The sequence below is a fragment of the Procambarus clarkii genome, chromosome 24, assembly GCF_040958095.1.
Source record: "Procambarus clarkii isolate CNS0578487 chromosome 24, FALCON_Pclarkii_2.0, whole genome shotgun sequence".
Lineage (NCBI taxonomy): Eukaryota > Metazoa > Arthropoda > Malacostraca > Decapoda > Cambaridae > Procambarus > Procambarus clarkii.
In genome coordinates, this window is record NC_091173.1 from 19,974,326 (window position 1) to 19,998,399 (window position 24,074).

Below are 24,074 nucleotides of genomic sequence, written 5' to 3' on the forward strand. Positions count from 1 at the left end.
AGTGCTTTTAAAATGCTCACCAAACCTACTACCATAAATTACACAGATTTAACACCCACCCAATTCGGTTTACGGGCTCACCATAGCCCGTGCTACATGGACACTTCGTCCTGAGTAGCTAAATCTTTAACAACAACAACAACAACGCCCACCCAAAGATGAACACGACAACAACAAACAAAATGACACGGCAGCAACGCAACGGCAACAAAGACAGCACAAAGAAAATAAGTTACGGACACAAAACAATTACGACAAGGCCAACAAGTGACCAACCTCCCCTCCCCTCCCCCAGCGCCCAGCTGGTTCAGAGACTCTACCAGTCTGGACGCCCGGGAAACCTGTTTGATCCTTTCAAACAATACCTTCCTATTACCCATCAGCGGATAATCTTTTCAGCGTTGGGGGGGACGCCGCTTGGAGGGGGGCTTGGAGAGGGATGAAAGACTAAAGTGAAGGGTGGGGACAACTGGCCTGAGAGAGAGAGAGAGAGAGAGAGAGAGAGAGGGAGAAAGAGAAAGAGGAAAGAAAGAGAGGAAAGAGGAAAGAAAGAGAGGAAAGAGGAAAGAAAGAGAGGAAAGAGGAAAGAAAGAGGAAAGAGGAAAGAGGAAAGAGAGAGAGAGAGAGAGAGAGAGAGAGAGAGAGAGAGAGAGAGAGAGAGAGAGAGAGAGAGAGAGAGAGAGAGACACTGAGGGAGAGGACATATGAGAACATGGTTGTTAAGTAGAGAGATAACGATGGTACTCGGAGAGGCGAGAGATTCAGAGACTCTTGTGAGAGCTGAAGGAAAGGGGGGAGGGGGGGGAAGGATTCAAACACTTAGGGAGCGAACAAGAGATGAAAGACAGAACAAAAAAAGATGGGGAGAAAGACGATAAGGCTTTGGACGAGGAAACAGTGACTGGAAAGGAAGGGAGAGTCTCTACCGACGTAAAGTAATACACAACCGAGAGAAAAAGGTTCACAAATAGGGGGAAGGGGAGGGTGTGTGAGCGTACAAAAGGGAGGGAAGGGAAGGGAAAGGAAGGGGGAGGGAAGGGAAGGGGGAGGGAATGGAAGGGAAGAGAAGAGGCAGCACAGAAGCAGGAACCTTCCTCTTTACTCCCCCCCCAAAAAAAAAAAACCAGAAGCAGGGGTAAAATGAGAGAAGGAGGTTGGAGAGGGAGGGAGGGAGGGAGGGAGGGAGGGGGAAAGGAGGTACACATTGTGATTTACCTGTGACCGGTTTCGAGCGTTTTTTCTCCCTAGCAGCTCCAGCCCATCCTCCGAATAGACAGTACGTTTTAATACTAAGTGTAGTAAGTACAATCCTGACTATCGGCATAGTGCGTAAATACACTTAATCGGCAGCATCGCAGCAAAATGTTGTGAATATTAGAGTTTACCTGAAAAGCTGTATAGAAAACCACGACCTAACCTAACCTTGGGAGTGTAGGAGGACAAGCATGTAAATAACATTTATTGTTTCTTAATCACAATTAGTACTTAACCTATAGCTATATTGATATTACAATTTTATGAAACTAATAAAACAAAACTAAAGTCTTTCAATAAATTATAAAGTAACTCGGGATATTTTAAAATCTTGTATAAAATCTCTATTGTTTAATAAAACTGAAAAAGAAATTCTTTATATTTAAAACTTGTGTATATAGAATTGAACACGAAAACTTCAACCTAAAAATTTTGAGTGAATTATCAGAAAATGAGAAGAATATATGGGGAGGTAAATGTAACAGCACAATAAGTGTATTTATGTACTATGCAGACAGTCAGGAATGTACTTATTACAGTTAGTATTAAAACGTACTGTCTATTCGCAGGAAGGGTTACAGCCCGCTGTAAGACCAGGCTTCCCTGGTGTCCGCTGGTGTAGTGGAAGCACATGGGAGAAGAGGGAGGGAGGGAAGAAAGGAGGGAGAGGAATGGAAGAGAGTAAACGGGAGAGAGAGGAGGGCGAGCTAGAATATCTCCACCATTGTCTGTTACCAAGGTTCCCACGCCAGGCCCCTCCCCCCCCCCCCACACAACCAGTTAAGGTCGCAGATGAAGAGGAGGTTAACTGTCACCTACCCTCTTGAGGAGGTGTGTAGGGGGGGGGGAGGTAGAGGTAATCGTCACCCCAAGCTTAACTAATACAAGCTACAATTACGTCACCACCACCGCCGTAACTACAACCTACAACCGTAACATTATTGTCCAATATAATCACAACATGTGGTGTCTCAACAGGGACAATACTGAGGCCCATACCATGCGCCTGGAGAGTCCGGGGATCAGAGTTCGATCCTCAATGTTTCATTATTATATATTTGTTATTCCGAGTTAGCCTAAAACATTCCAAATTAGTTTTTGTACACAGGAAATAATGTAGAGAATCACCATATAAGAGTTGATCAAAACACCATGGAAATCATTCTATCACTACTACTACTACTGACACGGCACCCCATAAGCGGCTGTTACAAAAGTTGGCACAACAGGCAGGAGTAAAAGGGAAGGTGCTCCAGTGGATAAGGGAGCATCTAAGCAACAGGAAACAGCGAGTAACTGTGAGGGGAGAGACAACAAAGTGGCGAGATGTCACCAGCGGAGTCCCACAGGGATCTGTACTACCGAACTAGACTACCGAGTACAACCACTCACCACAACAAGGCTACCGAGTACAACCACTCACCCCAACTAGGCTACCGAGTACAACCACTCACCATAACTAGACTACCGAGTACAACCACTCACCCCAACTAGACTACCGAGTACAACCACTCGCCACAACTAGGCTACCGAGTACAACCACTCACCACAACAAGGCTACCGAGTACAACCACTCACCCCAACTAGGCGAATCCTCATATTTGCCGATTTAAAAACAGAAATGTTTACGGTCGCAAACTTTTCAGTCCTACAAGAATTTTAACGATTTGTATAATTTGTGATGTTAATAAATGTTTTTCTTTCTGACAAACAGCAGCTTATCGACCACAAACCTTCCTCTTTTGGAGGTTTTGAGAACCTCCAAAACCAGGGCCGCTGCCACGCCAGTGATGTCACTCTTCGATAGCAGGTGAGATAGCAGAGCTGTGAAGTGTGCCGAGATTCTTTACAACATGGACAGTCTCAGTGAAGCATTTCAACTACTGGGGTCGACTCCTTGCACTCTAACTGTACTCCTTTGGGGAGAAGATGAGAGAGAGAGAGAGATGCCTCACAGTATAAACATGGGGGGGGGAGGGGGGGCCGCTGGAAGGTCAGGCAGGTTCCAAACCTGAACAATAAAACTGAAACTTGCTGGAGTGAGAGAACAACTCTCGAAATTATCAACAAATTATCAACGGGTAAGAGGCAATAGTAGGCTGTCACCAACACCAATAATTCTACCTCCATCCACAGTAATCACTACTACTCAAGACCTCACAATAATCCTACCAAATCCACCTTGGCTATACCACCACCAGCTGTCGCCTAAACTACCGGCTACCACTACACGTCACCACAACTACTACTACCACCACAACCAGTCCCTTCAACAAGCACCGACACCCCCACCGGTGCACCAGCTGAGGCTCCAACCAAGGAATGACTCGAGCATGACAAAGTCCAGACACACACACACACACACCCACGGCCCAGATGCTAGATGTAAACAAACCAGGAGCGACGCACACGTGGTCAAGGAACGCCACCAACGCTAAAAACGGCGCACCAGAAGAAAGATGTTGAAAAAAGTATTTTTTTTTAGGGTCCTGGTAGTACAGTACGGTTCGTTCTCAACTCACATCGAGAATTCCCGGTTCGAATACTGAGCGGGACAGAAATGGTTGGGCATATTTCCATCACCTAATCCACCTGTTCGCAGTAAGTAGGTACTCAGGAGTTAGTCAGCTTGTGGGTTGCATCCTGGGCGGAAATTGAAATAAGTTTATTGAGGTAAAATACACACAAAGGGATGAGGTAGCTCAAGCTATTCTCACCCCGTTCAGTACATCGTGTATCCTGGGCGGAGTCAGTTATTAGACCTTGAAAGGGGGGGGGGGGCCTAGATCAAAGCCTAACGTGTATGAATACACTCTGGCTGCCTGTCCCCCCGAAACAATGAATTATTATAATTATAAAAAAGGGGGAGCAAAAAGAAACAACATGGAGACGAGGGGAAATCTCAAAGTGCTTGCGGGGTTGAACGTTACCTCCTCTTGATTGTCGAGGGCAGTGACTTGCGACCCACCTCCTTATCATACATATTTTGAAAAGTATTCGTTATATTAGCTTTTATTATATCTAGTTAATTCCATCCGTCCCCCCCCCTTGGTATATATTGTCTTGTAACTAAACAAGATATAATCTTGTTCAGAAGGCATGGCAGGATGTGCAGAATACCTCCGTTGAAGAGCAGAGGTGCAACAGGTACTCTGAGAGAGAACTCTATCAACATCAGAGGCCCGAGACTGTTCAACACGCTTCCACTACACATAAGGGGCATAACTGGCCGACCCCTCACAGTGTTCAAGAGAGAACTGGATAAACACCTTCAAAGGATACCTGATCAACCAGTCCAGCAACGAGGAGGCTGAGCGATGACCGGGCCTCGGGGACGCTAAGCCCCGAAATCATCTCAAGATAGCATATAATCTAACTTACGCTATCCCTTGAGAATTCTATATGTCGTTATAATGTCTCCCATTTTCCCGCTTTCAAGTGTGGCAAGAACCTGCTCCCCCAACCTTCATTTCATAGTTTAATCCTGTTAGTTGTGAAGCGATCCTCTTTAAGCACAACTTTGCGCGGGTTGAGCTTTGGCTCTTTGGTTCCGCCTCTCAACCGTCAATCAACTGGTGTACAGACTCTGGAGCCTATTGGGCTCTATCAAACCAACATTTGAAACTATGTATGGAGTCAGCCTCCACCACATCACTGCCTACAGTGATCAGTAGCCTGCACTTGCAAACTCTGGGAGCATAGTAAGGATATTCTCCAGAACACCAGAGTGAATACATTACCTGCAGAGTTGCAGGCACTTCACACCGTCACGCATGACTATTCTAATGACTGGACAGTCAATAATGTAGTGTATGAGAACATGATCCGGCTTCTGCTGTTCACAGAGTGTGCACCTGGAGTGCTCTGGGGTTGGGAGGCCCGTCACCTGCCACAGGTAGCGGTAACCCAACCTGGTTCCCGGCAACCACTGTGTCGCAATGACAACGTCCTCTGTTGCACTTGTACATAGGTGTCATACCTGGTTGATGGGGTTCTGGGAGTTGTTCTACTCCCCAAGCCCGGCCCGAGGCCAGGCTTGACTTGTGAGAGTTTGACTTGTGTCAGATCTAAACTAATCAAAGCTTTTTATACTTGTGCTTTCAGGCGCTTGGAAGTGTGTAATTTATCTCCTATCCGACGAGAATGTTTGGAGCAATATAGTCTTAATAACAGAGACGGGGATACGCAGGTCTAGTTCAATTTCATCTCTTGTTATACGCTAATTTGGCTGTCATCATGATGGGTTATATTTATGTAAGGTGGCGTCCACACATTATTGGTTTTAAACTTTTATTCTGTGCAGCGAGCAGGTTACTGATAATTGTTGCTACTATGAGGTTCTTGCTGTCGATCTTGCTGGATAAACTTTCAAGAACTTGAAAACCACACTTTGAATCACAGAAAATTATTCCTCCTTCTGTATTTTTGAGTGTAGTGGTAGCTAGTTGTAGTCTAACTAGTTCTGTTGGTGTAGAGTTCAGCCAGTTGTTGAACCTGACAGTGATACTATGTATGTGAGTATTGTTGACCAGACCACACACTAGAAGTTGAAGGGACGACGACGTTTCGGTCCGTCCTGGACCATTCTCAAGTCGATTGTGATGAGGACAGGTAGGGACAGGCAATAAATAGGCCAGAGAGAGCTGAGGAGGAAAGTAAGGTGTAGGGAGTATGTGAGTATTGTTTCTGTAAAACCTACAGTCCGTTGTAGTGCATGCTGTTGACGACTGGACTGACCCATCGGTGTGGACAGTGGTCGCGAGATCCTGGGACTTTGACAGAGGAGACAATTGTCTCAAGTGTGACAGCTTTAAGAAGAATAAGATCCTCATTAATTTTCGTGGTGACCTCGACGACACCAGTTGTGCCCACCACGAGTCACAACAGCGTAGCGGAAAAGTCGCCACCCAACCCACGCATCTGAAAATGAAAAGCGACAACGTTTCGATCCATTCCCAGATCTTTATCAATTACGACTTGATTATGATCGAGGATGGACCGAAACGTCGTCGTTTCTTCATGTTCACATGTGTGTGGGTTGTGTGTGTGTACATCAGTTGTATCTGACGCCAATCTGTGTAATGTTTTCGCGCTGAAAAACCATAATGAGTGACGCACCTGAGTGAGAAGAGGCAATCACTGTCCACATTTGATTAATTGATGAAGATTAAGCCACCCAAGAGGTGGCACGGCCATGAATAGCCCGTAAGTGGTAGATTATTTTTTTGGGAAAGTAAACTGTGTTCTGAGGTCGCATTTATATCGCCAGGCTGGTATCGCGGGGGAGGATACTGCTTGACAGTATTTATGAGGCTGTCCAACTGCTGGATATCTTTATATCTGCTGGATAAACAGAAGAGTGGCAGTGTTGATGGCTTCTGGGTGGTTGCTGAAAGATTCAGGGACTCTTAAAAGCTCTTCTAAAAGTCGTTGACTGCTCGACATTCCAGAAAATATTGAATAGTGGACTCGCCACATGCTTAAACCCGCAATATATACACTCTGTCCGGGGAGAATGAGAGAAATGACTCAACTATCACCCCGTGTCTACCTGACGTAGCCACCTTACCAAGGTGGGATAAATTAAATACCGTAGTATCGTTTATCAGCAGCACCAACGAGTGGGATACGAGCCTAGCAAGATAATCATTATTTATCCCAGCCACCGTTCAGTTTGCGGGTCCCCCAGACCCACATGCTGTTAACCGTTGCTAACAGGAAATGAGACCGTTGTGGTGCTCCCGAAACGCATTCCACTCCTTCCCATCCTATGGTTATCTTGAGGTTATCTTGAGATGATTTCGGGGCTTTTAGTGTCCCCGCGGCCCGGTCCTCGACCAGGCCTCCGGGGAGGCCACCAGGTACTAACACCCAGGTACCTATTTTACTGCTAGGTAACAGGGGCATAGGGTGAAAGAAACTTTGCCCATTGTTTCTCGCCGGCGCCTGGGATCGAACCCAGGACCACAGGATCACAAGTCCCGTGTGCTGTCCGCTCGGCCGACCGGCTCCTCCTCGGCCGACCGGCTATGACGCTCAAATAATAATAATAATAATAATAATAATAATAATAATAATAATAATAATAATAATAATAATAATAAGTACAGTTACACAAAGGAATCCCAATAACGAATAGATCAATAAGAAAATCATTTGTAGCAATGAGGAGGGGTGGTATAAAACTTGGACTGGCTTCGCGAAGCCTCATCCAGACTTCCTGTGAAGTCAGTGGAAACCCAGGTTGTGTAACGTATTAGCATGTCGTGGTACAGGGGTAAGGAAGGGAGTTTACCCTGATCGCTGGTTCGAGTCGCCTCATGGCTCTTAAATGATTTTTCTCAATAATTACAGTAATTGTATAATATATACAGCCAATAGTTACGCACTTTTAATAGTTTTTCGGGCATAGACCACCCGGCGGTGCCGGCCAGAATCCAAAACCCAAGGCGAGAAGAGAAAATATGATGACATCACAGTGAGGTCAGAAACCTTATGCATGCCATCTTCTTGAGGTTATCTTGAGATGATTTCGGGGCTTCAGTGTCCCCGCGGCCCCGGTCCTCGACCAGGCCTCCACCCCCAGGAAGCAGCCCGTGACAGCTGACACCCAGGTACCTATTTTACTGCTAGGTAACAGGGGCATAGGGTGAAAAGAAACTCTGCCCATTGTTTCTCGCCGGCGCCTGGGATCGAACCCAGGACCATATATAAAACACAAACTATTCTCTCTCTTATTCTAGTTAGATTAGGTTAGTAGGAACACATAATAGGCATAGTCCCTCAGTTCATTAGGTGCCTCTGCAACCTTTTTCAACTACCGCAACACAGGATGCCTGTACGTTGCATGATGGGAAAAAAAGCTCTTGGGCCCGCCTCGCCCCGAGACTATGCTGCAAGCCTCTCAGCTCCACCATGCCCATGACACTCTAGGTTACACCCCCAATAAGGTTAAGGCACTAATAACTCGCTAAGTGACAAAGAGGACAAAACACGCTACGTGACCAGGTACATGACAGCAGGGTGACGCACTAAATAATACAACCAACAGTATCAACCTATGCAAATTATATATAAATAAATTGTGAAATTGAGATAAATTCAAGGAAACATTAAAATAAAAAAATTAAAAATACGCAGAAAATCTAGAAAATTTTTAGAAAAAATCAAATAATAACAAGGGCAAGAAAGGGCTATGTGTAAGGAAAAATTAAAAAAAAAAAAAAAAAAAAAAAACATGAGAGATAAGATAAAGGCGAGAGGCAAGAGAACTATGAGAAGTAACAGGAAGCAACACCGTTAAATCACATGAAGTTTTAGGCCAATGAAAAGAGTGTATAACGCCTAACGGTAAACACACACACACACACACACACACACACCGGAAGAAACAAGAGGGAACACAAATGCTACGAGAATGGTAGGAAGGAGCCAATGAGAGAAGGTGCAGCAATAATCTGTCCACGGCTCTTCCCCACAACCAACACAATTAATCCAAGAGGGTCTTCCAACTTGGTAATTAAATCCTCACTCACTCTTCGGGAAGGGCAGAAAGAAAATGGAGGGAAATAGGGGGAATGGTACTGGTGTGGGTTTGGGGGACTCAAGGGGGACCAATGGTGGTGAGGGGGGACTGGAGGTAGGTTGTGGGAGGATGAGAAGCTGTGGGTGGTGGAAGAAGGGAAGGGGAATGGTGTGGGGGGGTCGTAGGATGTTGAGAGCCGTGGGTGGTGGGGGTGTGGGGGTAGGCGTGGAGTTGGGAGGAAAGGGCATGGGGGGGGGGGTGGCTGGGGTGAAAGGCGGGAAATATAAGTGAAGGGGTTAAAAGACCCGTGAGGGCAGGTGCGGGTGGTAGGGGTAAGTGGATGACGGGGGGAGGGGGGGGGATAATGGATTGCCTCATGGATGAGGGGAGTTTTAGGGTCTAGGTAGGGGGTGTATAAGGCTGGTGAGGCGTGGGAACCAGAGGGGGGAAAATGACCTGTATTTAAAGGGAAAGGGGAAGGACACTAACACGAGTTACAGCCCCGCTCCTGTGCCAGGTAAGTCCACTACGGGCTCACCATAGCCCGTGCTACTTGGAACTTTTTGTTCCCAGTAGCTGAATCTTAAACAACAAGACACTAACAAGGAGTATTGGTAAAGGACAGAGCACAGACAATGGGACACAGGTATAAATCAGGGGGTAAACAGGCGCGGGTGTAGAAATATCGACCACTAAACGCACACAAAAACCACAACCTGAGTGACAGACAACGACTATCAGCGTAGAGCCTGGACTGACAGACGCCTCGACAATTAAGTGCATTACACAAAGGAAAGGACGACCATCAAGCCTAATGGCAGTTATATCCGGACACAAGATTGGGGCCAAACATAACATCTCACCACTTTCTACACCCACACAATCGGGTCCATCCTCGACCGTACTCACCACTCAGTGTCAAACCATAAAAACTATTAACAATACTAATAATAATAGAAAACCGACAACATATTGTGGGAAGCTAAGACTGAACCAACTGCAACTAGAATATAAAGTCTAGGAGCACTAGGAGCCGGTCGGCCGAGCGGACAGCACGCTGGACTTGTGATCCTGTGGTCCTGGGTTCGATCCCAGGCGCCGGCGAGAAACAATGGGCAGAGTTTCTTTCACCCTGTTACCTAGCAGTAAATAGGTACCTGGGTGTTAGTCAGCTGTCACGGGCTGCTTCCTGGGGGTGGAGGCCTGGTCGAGGACCGGGCCGCGGGGACACTAAAAATCCCCGAAATCATCTCAAGATAACCTCAAGATAATCTTTAACAGTCGGTATGAGACCCCAAGTAAACATTACCACGTGTGCCCCCATCAATGCCAGAATCAAGTGAAGGAAATATATCACCCCACAGCCCCTCAAAACCCAAGCCCTACCGTATGTTGACCAGACCACACACACTAGAAGGTGAAGGGACGACGACGTTTCGGTCCGTCCTGGACCATTCTCAAGTCGATTGGGACTCAGACTCATTGCCAGCCTACCTTGCGGTTCCCTTGAGTTAGTTCCGACGATCAACGTCCCTGGGGTCCGGTTTGACCAGGGTCCCTTAACCCAGAGTCATAATACACTATTGGATCTGTAGACCAATATTTCCACCCAAGCAGCAGCTGATGTTTTATTTTTTGTATTTTATACAACTATAATATTCATACAAATTGTTTTTGACTATGCGGGGAACAATCATTTATAATAATGATTAGCACTGATCCTTTAAGACATCAAATAATATCAAGATAAATCATAGTGCTCCTAACTCCTCCAGAACCTTAGGCTACAAGGAAGAAGTCATCATTAACATTGACTCTGGTTATGTAGTCTCAGAATCTGTGGAAATTAGAGTGCATACAAACTACTCAAGAGATAATCCGTAGTAACAATATATATAAAAACCCAACTACAAAGAACTATAACAAGAGAATGGCACCACCATTTATTGCGCGCGCGCACACACACACACACACACACACACACACACACACACACACACACACACACACACACACACACACACAGCACACACACAGCATTGGGTTTGTAAACAAGCACCAACATGGGTTCTGGACAGGGAAATCATGCCTAACAAACCTTTTAGAATTCTATGATAAAGTAACAAGGATAAGGCAGGACAGAGAAGGCTGGGCAGACTGCATATTTCTTGACTGCCAAAAGGCCTTTGATACGGTACCGCACATGAGACTGCTATACAAACTTGAGAGGCAGGCAGGAGTAAGCGGAAAGGCCCTAGTATGGGTGAAGAACTACCTAACAGGAAGGAGCCAGAGGGTAATGGTAAGGGGCGAAAAGTCGGACTGGCGAACAGTAACAAGTGGAGTACCTCAAGGATCGGTGCTGGGACCAATCCTCTTTCTAATTTACGTAAATGATATGTTTACAGGAGTGGAATCATACATGTCGATGTTTGCAGATGACGCAAAATTAATGAGAAGAGTTGTGACAGACGAGGATTGTAGGATCCTCCAAGAGGACTTAAACAGGCTGCAGAGATGGTCAGAGAAATGGCTACTGGAGTTTAACACCAGTAAATGTAAAGTTATGGAAATGGGATCAGGTGACAGGAGACCAAAGGGACAGTACACAATGAAGGGGAACAGCCTACCTGTAACGATTCGAGAAAGAGACCTGGGAGTGGATGTGACACCTAATCTAACTCCTGAGGCACATATAAATAGGATAACGACAGCAGCGTACTCTACACTGGCGAAAATTAGAACTTCATTCAGAAACCTAAATGAGGAAGCTTTTAGGGCGCTTTACACTGCCTACGTGAGACCCGTCTTAGAGTATGCCGCGCCATCATGGAGCCCCCACCTGAAGAAACACATAAAGAAACTGGAGAAGGTTCAGAGGTTTGCGACGAGGCTTGTCCCAGAGCTACGAGGGATGGGATATGAAGAGCGGCTGAAGGAACTGAACCTTACGACACTAGAGAAAAGAAGGGAGAGAGGAGATATGATAGGGACATATAAAATACTCAGGGGAATTGACAAATTGGAAATAGATCAAATGTTCACACGTAATAATAACAGAACGAGGGGACATGGGTGGAAACTGGAAACTCAGATGAGTCACAGAGATGTTAGGAAGTTTTCTTTTAGCGTGAGAGTAGTAGAAAAATGGAATGCACTTGGGGAACAGGTTGTGGAAGCAAATACTATTCATACTTTTAAAACTAGGTATGATAGGGAAATGGGACAGGAGTCATTGCTGTAAACAACCGATAGCTAGAAAGGCGGGATCCAAGAGTCAATGCTCGATCCTGCAAGCACATATAGGTGAGTACATATAGGTGAGTACACACACACACACACACACACACACACACACACACACACACACACACACACACAATGCTTTCTAGTTGTAACACTCCCCCTTCGGCCGCCTGGTACAGAGACGGTACCAGGAACTGACCACCACCCATCAGCAAGGCAGTACGGGCTCACCATAGCCCGTGCTACTTGGAACTTTGTTCCAGGTAGCGAATCTTTAACAACAACAACCCATCAGCACGATAACAACCATGGGTAACAAGCCTGCGCGTAGTTTAAGTACGTTTATTGAGACAATAAAATACCTCTCAAAGGGATAGAAGCAGCTTAGGCTATTTCTACCCTCCCTCTATAGTCTATCCGTCTACTTGGGAGACTTGGCATCAACACTGTATGAGAACAAATAAACTGGTCCGGCAGCTGTTCCACTTAGTAAATGAAAAAGTATAGATGTAAATGTACCCAAAGCTCTATATTAGTACAAAAAGTACAAGATGTACACGGCCGCATCTGGTACCAATGGCACATACACCAAGGAATATATATGAATATATATATTCACAGAATATATGTATTCATATATTCTGCGAATATATGAATACACATTCATATATTCGCAGAAAGCACTGACCTAAAACAACTATTAAACTTTAAAAGAGCTTGGAAAAATGCCACGAAAATTAGATTTGATAAAAATTAGATAGAAACTAATTAGCTAAAATTATATAGAGCTTGCGTACTTTAACAAATCTTAAAATAAAAGGCTTCAAATGTATAGTGTTTGTGTTTAAGAATCAATGTTGTAGCCTAGCCTAACTAGAAACGCTCGTAATAATGTTGAAATTTACATGATGACAAAAGAATAATAAATACCCGCTTCCTGGTTCCCACGGAGAGGAAGATGACGTGTGAGGGGAGACAGGAGGGGAGATAGAAGGGGAGGAAGGAAGGGTAATTAGAAGAGGAGGAAGGAGGTAACAAGGATTAGAGGGGAGGTGGGGGGAGGAGAAGGGGGGGAACTGCACGGGGGGAGGGACGGAAGGGGAACACCCGGATCATAAAATCAATAACCGTATTCGCTTTGTGTTTAAATTGGTTTCTCGTTGATTTCCCACCCCCGTGAATGTTCAATAACGGAAAACCAATTTGTGCTACAGTAAATGCAACGCGCGCTCCCAATGAGAACTTGGTAGTTTACTCTCACAAACACACAATACTCGCTGTAATCTGTGAGAGTTTGCTCACACAGTGTATTTTCTATTTGTATCTGTAGAATCGAGCTATTAGCTCTTGGACCCCGCCTTTCTAACCCATTTATGTTTCCTCTATCATGTCCACTACATACATTTCTTACCCACACAATCCCACAGAAAGCAGCCATAGCAGCTGTCTAACTCCCTGGAACCTATTTACTGCTAGGTAAAAACAGGGCCACCAAGGATAAAAGAAACTCTGCCCATTTGTTTCTGCCTCTGCCGGGGATCGAACCCGGGCCCTTAGGGCTACGACCCCAGAGGGCTGTCCACTCACACGGGCGCCTCGCGGCTGTGTGTGTGTGTGTGTACTCACCTATTTGTCCTTGCGGGGGTTGAGCTTTGGCTCTTTGGTCCCGCCTTTGGTCCCCGCCTTTGGACCCGTGTGTGTGTGTGTGTGATGCACTAGCACACACACAATGCAAACACACCTCGTCAACAAACCACACTACAATGTGAAATGCAAACACCTGCCTTCATTTAAAGATCCACACGGCCCTCAGTAAACCCGTTTCCCCTCTCTGGTCCCCCTCTTATTACCACAAAAACACCCACCATGTGTCAACATCGCCGAACCTAAACGCAAGATGAAAAGACGCATCAAGACGTCGGCACCTGTACTGAGGGAAAGTTCAAGTGACTCACGTAAATGTTAAAAATATATATAATCTGAAAGTCGAAACAGCAAAAAACTATTGGTGCTCTTGGCTTTTCTGGTGACTCAGAGCTTTTCTTATTATTTCTTTACCTAATTTTCCGACCACAATAAAGCATTTGTACATATCCGAGTGGTAGTGATTTTTCTATTAAATTTATGCCGAAGTTATGTGCTCTGTATGTTTCCAAGAGGGCCTGACGGCGGAGTGGACAGCACTCGGGTCTCGTAGTCAAGTTCCGGGGTCTATTCCCGGCGGAGGCGGAAACAAATGGGCAGGTTTGCTTTCACTCTATTGCCCCTGTTCACCTAGCAGTAAATAGGCACCTATAAGTTTGACAGCTGCTACGGGCTGCTTTCTGGGGGTATGTAACAAAAAAAAGGCCTGGTCGAGGACCGGGCCGCGGGGACGCTAAGCCCCGAAATCATCTGAAATAACCTCCCAAGTCACCGTCAACGCCATGGGTGACGTCAATATACCTCCACCTCCCCCCCCCCACCATCCAAGCCAAAACTGACCGAGGGATAATTAAATTAACCAGTTCGATACAACTGTTTAGTCCCACCTGACAGTGAGGTCGCGTTTTCTCCTCTAAAATCAAGGTGGATTAGTTTTTAGTGCCTCTTCCATGAACAGGAGGTACTTTGGCAGGGAGTAGCGAAACCTGGTCCAGTACTCGAGCCAAGAAGGTAATACCAACAAGCAATAATACAAGTGCTTCTCATTTAACAATGTTATGAATAAGTGATACAAGGAAATTATGTCCTATTAAGAAACACCACATTTAAGACCACTGAAGTACAGACAAATGCATATTTAATCCCAGTAAGGAAAAACGTGTTAGAGCTCTGGTTGCACGAGCCTCCCAAACAACAAGGTACCATATCACCTTCCGTCACGTGCACTTCCTGAACCCATTATGGGCCTCTTTAACACTTTCCCCCACCGCCCACGGGATGGATATGGGGTGCATAATAAAAAAAAATGAAATTAACCAAATAAAATACACGCGACTCGATAGCAATTAAACAAAAGCTGGTGGGAAACCATGCATTTGTTAAGCTCAGAGGCTGATAAAAAGATAATGTAACTTTAAGGCTAGCCAAGAATGACTATCAACAAAATAATTGACTTCAAGCAGCTGGGGTATAGTTTTCAAGCGCCTCATTAAATCCGTAACTGCGAAAAAAAGCCTAATAGAGGTTCGATCAGTAAAATAAACAAAACCGCACACTACCCTTTCATCCTAGAATTGCTTCACAAGATTCTAGCAAAATTCTAGCTATAACTAAACCAATCATTATGTGCCTTTGTAACCCTTTCCACCGCCACCCAAGGGATAGGTATGGGGTGCACAATTAATATACTATAATCCTCTCTATACGCATTCAACATCAATCTTAATTACACGTAATCCTTAGGGCACAGACTGATTCTAAAACAGTATTGATTTAGTCCGACTTTAAAAGGGTAATGAGCGCGTTTAGGGTAAGTTCGAGTAGGCCTTTTCTTCGGTATTTCTTGACATTATGCTTTAGTACAACCCATATTTAAACAGGAGGTGCATAAACACAACCCATATTTAAACAGGAGGTGCATAAACACAACCCATATTTAAACAGGAAGTTCACAAACAACCCATATTTAAACAGGAAGTTCATAAACACACCCATATTTAAACAGGAAATTCATAAACCATGTTAGACTTGTTGGTCCAACCACTTGGGACCCCCCCCCCCTCCCCTGGTCCCATCCCAAACCCCCATACCGATCCCTTCCAAATGCTATATAGTCGTATTGGCTTGGCGCTTTCTCTTGATAGTTCCCTGTCCTTGATGGGTATTGCCAACTCAACCAATAAAACCATTAGTAATATTCTACGGAAAAAAAACAAAATTGCCTACTGCAATTTTTTCTTTCAGTTTAAATATGCTAATAATTCACAGTAACGAATACTGTACCATACTCTTTTTCTGTTCTCCACTCTGGCTTTGCTTACACTTTTCCGGCGATTCTGTTAAAACTTGCAGCATGACGAACACTGTATCTTTTCCTTCAGTAAAGTTTGTTAACACATGCAAATAACGATATAATGTATTCCCCAGCTCGACCACGGCTTGTGGCCACTTAACGAGACCACATGACCTAATGACCAAGTGGGTTAGGTTCATCACACCTTCAAATCAGTGCACACCATCTCCTGCCACGTTTATTATATAACAATTATTCTTGCATACAACTAATTATAATACAGTACAAATAAGAGCGAAATGGGTTTATCATTTTCATATATGGTCAGGGGGGGGGGGGGTTAAGTTGGTTAGTTAGGAGGTTAGGCCGAAGCTTGAAACGAGCCGGGACCCAGTGGACACCATATCCAATTATAACGGTAAATGAACGGTGAATCAACGTTATCAAGGTTAAATGTCAGCACTGTGGAGAAATGCCCGACAGACCACTGCAACATTATCTAACACAGTGCACAGTTACAAACCCAATAAGATCGTCTTACTGAAGATTTTACTGAAGCGACCATACAAGTCATAAATACTCATACTGGAATACTTTATTTTTCCATTTCGTTGGTGAAACATTTATTGAGAGGCGTATGTGCCCATATGTTTCTCCAGTGAAAACAGAAGGATAAATACATAGGCATAGAAAATAACAAACATACACGGATAGCCTAACTGTAGAGGTTTATACCATTCCCTGGCCCGGATGTCAATCTGACGTGGAGGACAAAGAAGGTAAGATATGGTAATTATCATAGCTTAGAAGGCGCTAAGCTTACAGATAAGGTAGGTCACAATTAACATTTTCTCGGCATTTGTAAATAAACCGTGCCTTACTAACTTTACTAAGGTCTAAGTGGGCAAAACATGCTCGAGTAATCTTAAATCATCAACGTTATCGACGTTGATTCGGCGTCGTATTTATAATATTGTGTTGTATGTATCATTATTGTGTCCACTTTATTATTATTAATGCCCATCACGTTATCACAAGTCGAGCCTGGCCTCAGGTCTGGCTCGGGGAGTAGAAGAACTCCTGAAGCCCTCTCCAGGTATGATGGTTGAGACTTTGATATCTCGTGCGTAGTTAGGCGCTTCACCAAGGCGTGTATAGAGAGGATCGAGTACTATTATGGTTGTATTTGAGAGGAATGTACGTTGGGACGATGGCGTATAATGATCACGCGTAGTCAATATCGTTTGTAATGAGGATCGAGCATATGTCTGGTGAGGATCGCAGCCCAGTGAAAATTGTGTGTAGTGAAGCTTATTCGTATTTATATGAATACATCCTTACTCTGGGTAAACGTCGGGAGCTCATTTCTTCCCTAGAGTATCTTTGTTAGTTATATAATAAACATGCCTCAAGTTATCCAAAAATTGCGACAAGGTGCATGGTGTGTGTACTGGCTAGTGAACTTGATACAGTTACATCTCGCACACAAACAACTAGGTTAGTACGAACCGATCCGAGCGAGGTTGTGTGATGTAAAGCAAAACGATAAACTATGTTAATGTTAATGATAAACTATGCAGTATCAGATTTCCATACCAAGCACTTTGTTAAATGGGTCACCTGACCGGAATTGTATTTCCTCTTTGTCACCAAGATATTTCAAGCAGTCAAGTGGCCATTAAAAACCTATAGTACAGTATATTCAAAACTTTGGTCTAGGGCTTGTGCTTAATTCCAGGGAATCAATACTTTAATTAAACATGCTCGACTGAACACTGTTTGGTCTAAATTAGGTTGTCAGATTGGATTATATTCACTTTGTCACACTGAATTAGGTGTTGCTTATGTAAGTCACAAATAAAGAGGTTGATGCATTTATGCTACATGAAAATGCTTAAACAATTTTGCCTGTACAGTACTACTCTCGTATTACATAACAAAAATTAAGACAGTATATTGTATAGTTTTTATTTACTAATAATCAGAATTCAAAATCTTATGATATTAATCATTAATGTAATGTTTAATATCATTAATCAATCTAATGATTAATATCATCAATCATTAGATATCTGACTAATGATATTAATCATTATAATTTAATGATTAAAATCATCAGTAATTATAATGATTAATATCATCAGTAATTATAATGATTAATGATTGACATTAATCATCTCAACTAATCGGCATTAGGGTAATCAAGTGTTTAGTTCTATTAATGGTCTCAACTAGTGAAGTCCTATTAAAAATCGACATTAATAAAGTAAATAATATAAATCTATATTGTCCCAACAAATCGATATTATACCATCTAAAAATCTATATTAATCAAGAGTATCAGCAATATTTATCGACTAAAAGGCGACAATAATAGTGGCTGGACAAATCGATACGAGTCGAGTGCGTAATCAATATTAGTCATGTTTTTATTATCTCACTCTGTGTGACTACTGACTTCCGCCTCTGCCCGGGGGATGAGTGTCTATAATGAACTACAGTAATTAAACTCGGTTAATGTGTGTTGCGGCGAGCCATAGTGAGCTACTACCCAGGGATACCAAGGGCTTCAGGGCTCACCTTATGGGTCTTGGTGACGGCGTTAAGAGCGTGGACGTCGTGGGCGTGGTGGCGTCCATGGTGTAGACAGAGAACGCAGACGGGCAGACGACAGGTGAGACAGTACATGGAGACGTGCTCCTGAGGGTGATGGCCGCACCTGCCCTCCCGCTCCCTCCGGCGAGCCCTCAGCAGCGCCCTGCCCTCCGCCACGTTCACCAACCAGTGTGCCGCCAGCGGCCCCCGGTCGGGGTGGCAGGAGTCTCTGCAGGGGCCGCAGTAGAAGACCAGACACTGGTCGCAGAAGACTTGGGCGGGGCGAGGAGCTCCTGAACCTTCACACAACTGACACGGCTCGGCTACCTGGTACCGCTCCAGGTGCTTGTCCACTACCGCCGCCAAGACCCTGTACCGCGTCAGGCCCTGCGCCCCTGCCTCGTCGGCGGGGGTCGCCACGCTACACTGAGGGCAGGTGATGGTATAGACAGGCGGGGGTGGCAGGGGCTCGCTGCTGCTGCTGCTGCTGCTGCCACCCACCTCAGGAGCGCCCACTAGGCTGGTGGGTCGGGAGCTGCACGACACGCCGGAGTCGGCGTCACTCAGCACAGAAAGTTTATCAACCTCAGAAGTTTCGTGGAGGTCTTCGGCAGGAGGCACACTTCCTTCCTCCTCGCCGCGGGGAGGTACCACCGCCGGCTTTTGCAAGTCTCGAGCGCAAGCGAGACACATGGCATGTCGACACGCTAAAAGAACCGGCACGTGGTAGAACCCAGTACACTGAGCACACCGTAATTCCTCCTCCATCTCGCTCACTGGCTCACCTCGTACTGTTTACTCTCCTCCCGTTGAGAGACGCGGGCTCCCCCGCCTGCCACATCTCATCCACAAACTCAACTCGGCCTCTATTTTGGCGACCACCACAGAGCTTGTCTGCCTTTATATTAACAGTATTAGTTTTTGGTACACTTGAATGAAATTATGAAGCAGCTCGAGAGTAAATATATAGCTTTAAAATCGTATTTATAATATCCACAATGAAAACGGGAAAGCTGGCGCACATTTTTAAATGGAGCTCCAGTAAACATGATTCTATTATTGTTTCTTTATATATCTTATATATATTAATGATTAATATCATTAATTAATCTAATGATTAATATCATCAATCATTAGATATGACTAATTATATTAATTATAATTTAATGATTAATATCAGTAATTATAATGATTAATGATCGACATTAATCATCTCGACTAATCGGCATTATTAGGGATAATATATATAATAATATATATTATCATATATATTAATATATATAATATATATATAATATATAATATATATATAATATATAATATATATATAATAATGACAGTGTCAGATTACGGAGGAAGAATTGAAACAGGAATTTCCTTAAGTATTTTCGTATATTAGTACATCTTCAGAAGGAATGAAGATGTATTCTATTCTTTTCCTTCTGAAGATGTACTAATATACGAAAGTACTTAAGGAAAATTCTGCTTCAATTCTTCCTCCGTGGTCTGACACTATCACATTTTTCATCACATGTTAATTTTCGTGATTTACACACACACACACGCAGGGGCCTTGTAGCCTGGTGGATAGCGCGCAGTACTCGTAATTCTGTGGCGCGGGTTCGATTCCCGCACCAGGCAGAAACAAATGGGCAAAGTTTCTTTCACCCTGAATGCCCCTGTTACCTAGCAGTAAATAGGTACCTGGGAGTTAGTCAGCTGTCACGGGCTGCTTTCTGGTGTGTGTGTGTGTGTGTGTGTGGAGTGGAAAAAAAAGTAGTTAGTAAACAGTTGATTGACAGTTGAGAAGCGGGCCGAAAGAGCAAAGCTCAACCCCCGCAAGCACAAATAGGTGAGTACACACACACACACGCAGGCAGCAGTTCCCTGATAATACGAAACCATTGTCGCATGGCTTAATGGGCCCACAACCATTAACACAAACGGCTCACGCATGCTCTCTTGTGGTCAAGGACCAAATATGACTAAGAATGTTGCGGTCTGCACATTAATTCCTGTTGTTAACTGTTATGCTTTTACTGCTGCTGCTGCTGATGTATTAATTTAAATATTAATAATGTTGCCTGTGGTGCTGTTTAGTATTGTTACTGTTTGCGATATTAAGAACAAATGAATTAGGGAGTATCACAGCATGTATATTTGACCCATATATTAGAACATTTTGGAATCGTCACTGATGTTCGTGTTGTCACTGACGTTGGTGTTGCTGTCACTGATGTTCGTGTTGTTGTCACTGATGTTTGCGTTGTTGATGATGTTTCTTCTTCTTGTTGATAGTAGGTGCAGTTTGCATGAAGGGTTTGTCCTCCCGATGACTGCACCAGTACTGATGTTGTTGGACGCGTTTATGTTGAAGATGATCGGAGCTACCAAGGTGCTTGTTGCTTTGTGCTGTAGATAGAGGAACGGTGATTAAAACAGAGGTGTGTGTTAGAGGGAGACTTGCCGCACCGTAGGGCGGTGTGTTGTGTTTATGGCGTCAGCTGATCCTTGGTGTTGCGACGAGGCAGTTGTTTTCTGTGTTTAGCTGTTGGTGGCGCCAGGTATAAATGTGGCGCGGGTCAGATGTGACCCAATTTGTTTGTCGATTGGAGATATTTAGCCAGTGCTTTGACTATTTGGTATTTTTCTTGTGACGAGTGGTCACCGCCTCCTAATATATGCTCGATGGTGAAGGGTATTTTAAGTGCGATAAAGACTTGTTTGAAATTTACTCTGGCGCTATAATGTCGGAAGCAGTGCAGGAGATAGTGTTCGACTGTTTCAGGCACCTGACAGTGAGTACAGAGTTCGTTGATGTCTGTTCTGTACTTAGAGCTGTGTGCTGCTAGTTTGGTGTGTCCCAGCCTTAATCTGGTCATCGTTACATCAATTTCTCTGCTTTTATATCGGACATGTTTCCAAGTTTCCCATTTCTTTTTAATGGACCCATAGTGCAAAGGTGAGCATAACGTTATCCAGTTTGTTGCAAAATCCTGGGAGGATTCGACGATCGTGGGATCGGATGCGCCCCGGCTGCCCGATACCGGGAAATAGCGAAGGGACGGGGTCCCTATAGTCTCTTCAGGCCATAGACCCTACAATCTCCTAAGGCGAGTTGATGATGTTGTTGACTGATGTTTGCGTTGTTGTCACTGATGTTCGTGTTGTTGTTGTCACCGATGCTTATGGTGGTGTTGTCACTGATGTTTGGTGGTGGTGTCACTGATGTTCGTAGTGTTTTTGTTGTTGTCATTGACGTTCACCGTGTTGCAGTTTAGTGCTAATCTTTTCATTGTTGAAAAGATAGGAAGGCTGTTAGGCTCATTGAGGTTCCCCCATATTCAAATACTGACCTTCAGAATGCAAGCCACAAATTACCTACTTTCTGGGTACCAATTTGCTGCTAGGGGCCTCGTAGCCTGGTGGATAGCGCGCAGGACTCGTTATTCTGTGGCGCGGGTTCGATTCCCGCACGAGGCAGAAACAAATGGGCAAAGTTTCTTTCACCCTGAATGCCCCTGTTACCTAGCAGTAAATAGGTACCTGGGAGTTAGTCAGCTGTCACGGGCTGCTTCCTGGGGGTGGAGGCCTGGTCGAGGACCGGGCCGCGGGGACACTAAAAAGCCCCGAAATCATCTCAAGATAACGTCAAGATAGGTGAATGTAGGAAACATTACCCAAACGCTTTTGTTCTGCCATGGGAATTGAACCTGTCACAGTACCCTTAATGTGGACAGGTCTTTTATTATGTCCTCCATGTTGCATTTTGTTTTGTGTACAGTATAGTCCCCTTGTAGGATCCCATGCTAGCTTATGAGCCATGTCTCGCCACCTTTTGGTTGTTCAATGTATTGAGTTAACGGATCTCCTTTGCTAAATCTCCAATTCTTGTTACCTTGCATTTGTCAAGGCTAAAGTCAAACAGCCATTCCTCTATCCACAGAGCTTATCCAGGCCCTCCTGCATTTTTTTTTTTTATAATCCACATGTGTTCTGACCTTTATAAATTTTGCATCTGTAAACACTGATGTAAATTCATTAACTACCTATTTTAAGCCATTTACATGTACAGTATAAGAAATAATATATGCCCAAGTACAGTACTGACCTTTGTTGTGCTCTATTTGTGATCTCTCTCCTCACATTAACTCTTACATGTAACTTTTTATTGCATTTATTATTACATCATCTTTATATATATCAAATTAATTTTTTACAACTGTCTATAGAACCCTACTTCAGTGTGCCAGTTACATTTTACATCCTTTTACAAGACTATAAATGTTTCTCAAATGTTTCCCCATCCTTCTACAGCATCATATCTGCATTCCAGTAACACACTACCTCCCTCTACAAGACCACACCTTCTTACTGCCCAGCTCTTTGCTTATTCTAACTTTGCCATTAGAATCTTGATAACATGCAAGAGTGAGGTCTGATGAAGAGACTAGGAGTATAGGATAAATTAACCAAAGTCACACACGAAGTTTTGAATTGATGTATAATGTCACAAATTTAACTCTAACAAAAATATAACATTTACAAATTGAAATGCATTAACTATTAATAAAATATCACATTAGATCATTATGTAAGTACAATAAATTTACACGTCTAATCTTTAACCACAGGCATAATAAACGACTTTATATCGAGTGGATTGACACCCTGGCTTATGTATTTTCATGATTTTAAAATGCTCAAGTGGAGAGACTATGAACACTTTTATTTCATTACTGTATAAGGCTGCAGTGGAAGTTCACTCCAACACTGAGATCCATTGATCAACTAATGTGCATCAGGGAATTTTACATTTTTAGAGTTGAGTACTCCTGAAAGTTTGTATGGTAGAAACATCTGAGACTACAGTACTAGTATTCTGTGCCATCTACAGACTAAGATAGGGAAAGATTGGATTCACTTTCAGATGCAGGGCTCTCTCATTGCTCTCAATTTATTTTTTATTGTATCTACATCTTCTTAAATATGTGCACAAGTTATTTTGCTTGCAAAAGCTCCAAAAAAGATTATTGTCTTGAATATATAGTAGTGGACATGCTATTTGCATTAAATTATACCTGATCATTTTCTTCCATAAATTCAATTGATAACTCATGTTATGCTACACAAATGTAGACAATATCAGTATATACACAATTAACAGTAACCCAGCTAACAAAAATTAATATGATGAATACCTTAGCAGGATTTTTATGAGCATCATTTACATTTATTTTTAATATTTGTTCCATATGCTAATGGCAATGGCAACATAAAGCAATGCTGTATTCAAGAATTCCAAAGTCAAAAAAAGCACATTGAACATAATTTATGCCACTGCTAGTTCCTCACTTATCTCCAAACAGCACTCCTGTACTCAATGGCACTCCCACATACTGTACGTTGAGGAGTCTCCTTAATATTTCAAACACTACTGTGCCTTATTTATTTAACCTTTTATTGATCTTCATCTTTTTTTCTCACCCTCCTTTTACTGTCTTATCAAATGTCTAG

General features: G+C 43.7%; 1 protein-coding gene across 1 annotated transcript in view; it reads right to left on the reverse strand.

Annotated features, from left to right (window-relative positions):
• The window catches only part of Trim9 (E3 ubiquitin-protein ligase Trim9), a 169,113-nt gene extending 149,633 nt beyond the window's left edge, over positions 1 to 19,480 (reverse strand). The window contains exon 1 of the mRNA XM_045747745.2: positions 18,543 to 19,480. Coding sequence (XP_045603701.1) covers positions 18,543 to 19,325 — 783 coding nt within the window. The 5' untranslated portion in view covers positions 19,326 to 19,480. The remainder of the gene's footprint in view (positions 1 to 18,542) is intronic.
• Between the last annotated feature and the right edge of the window lie 4,594 nt (positions 19,481 to 24,074).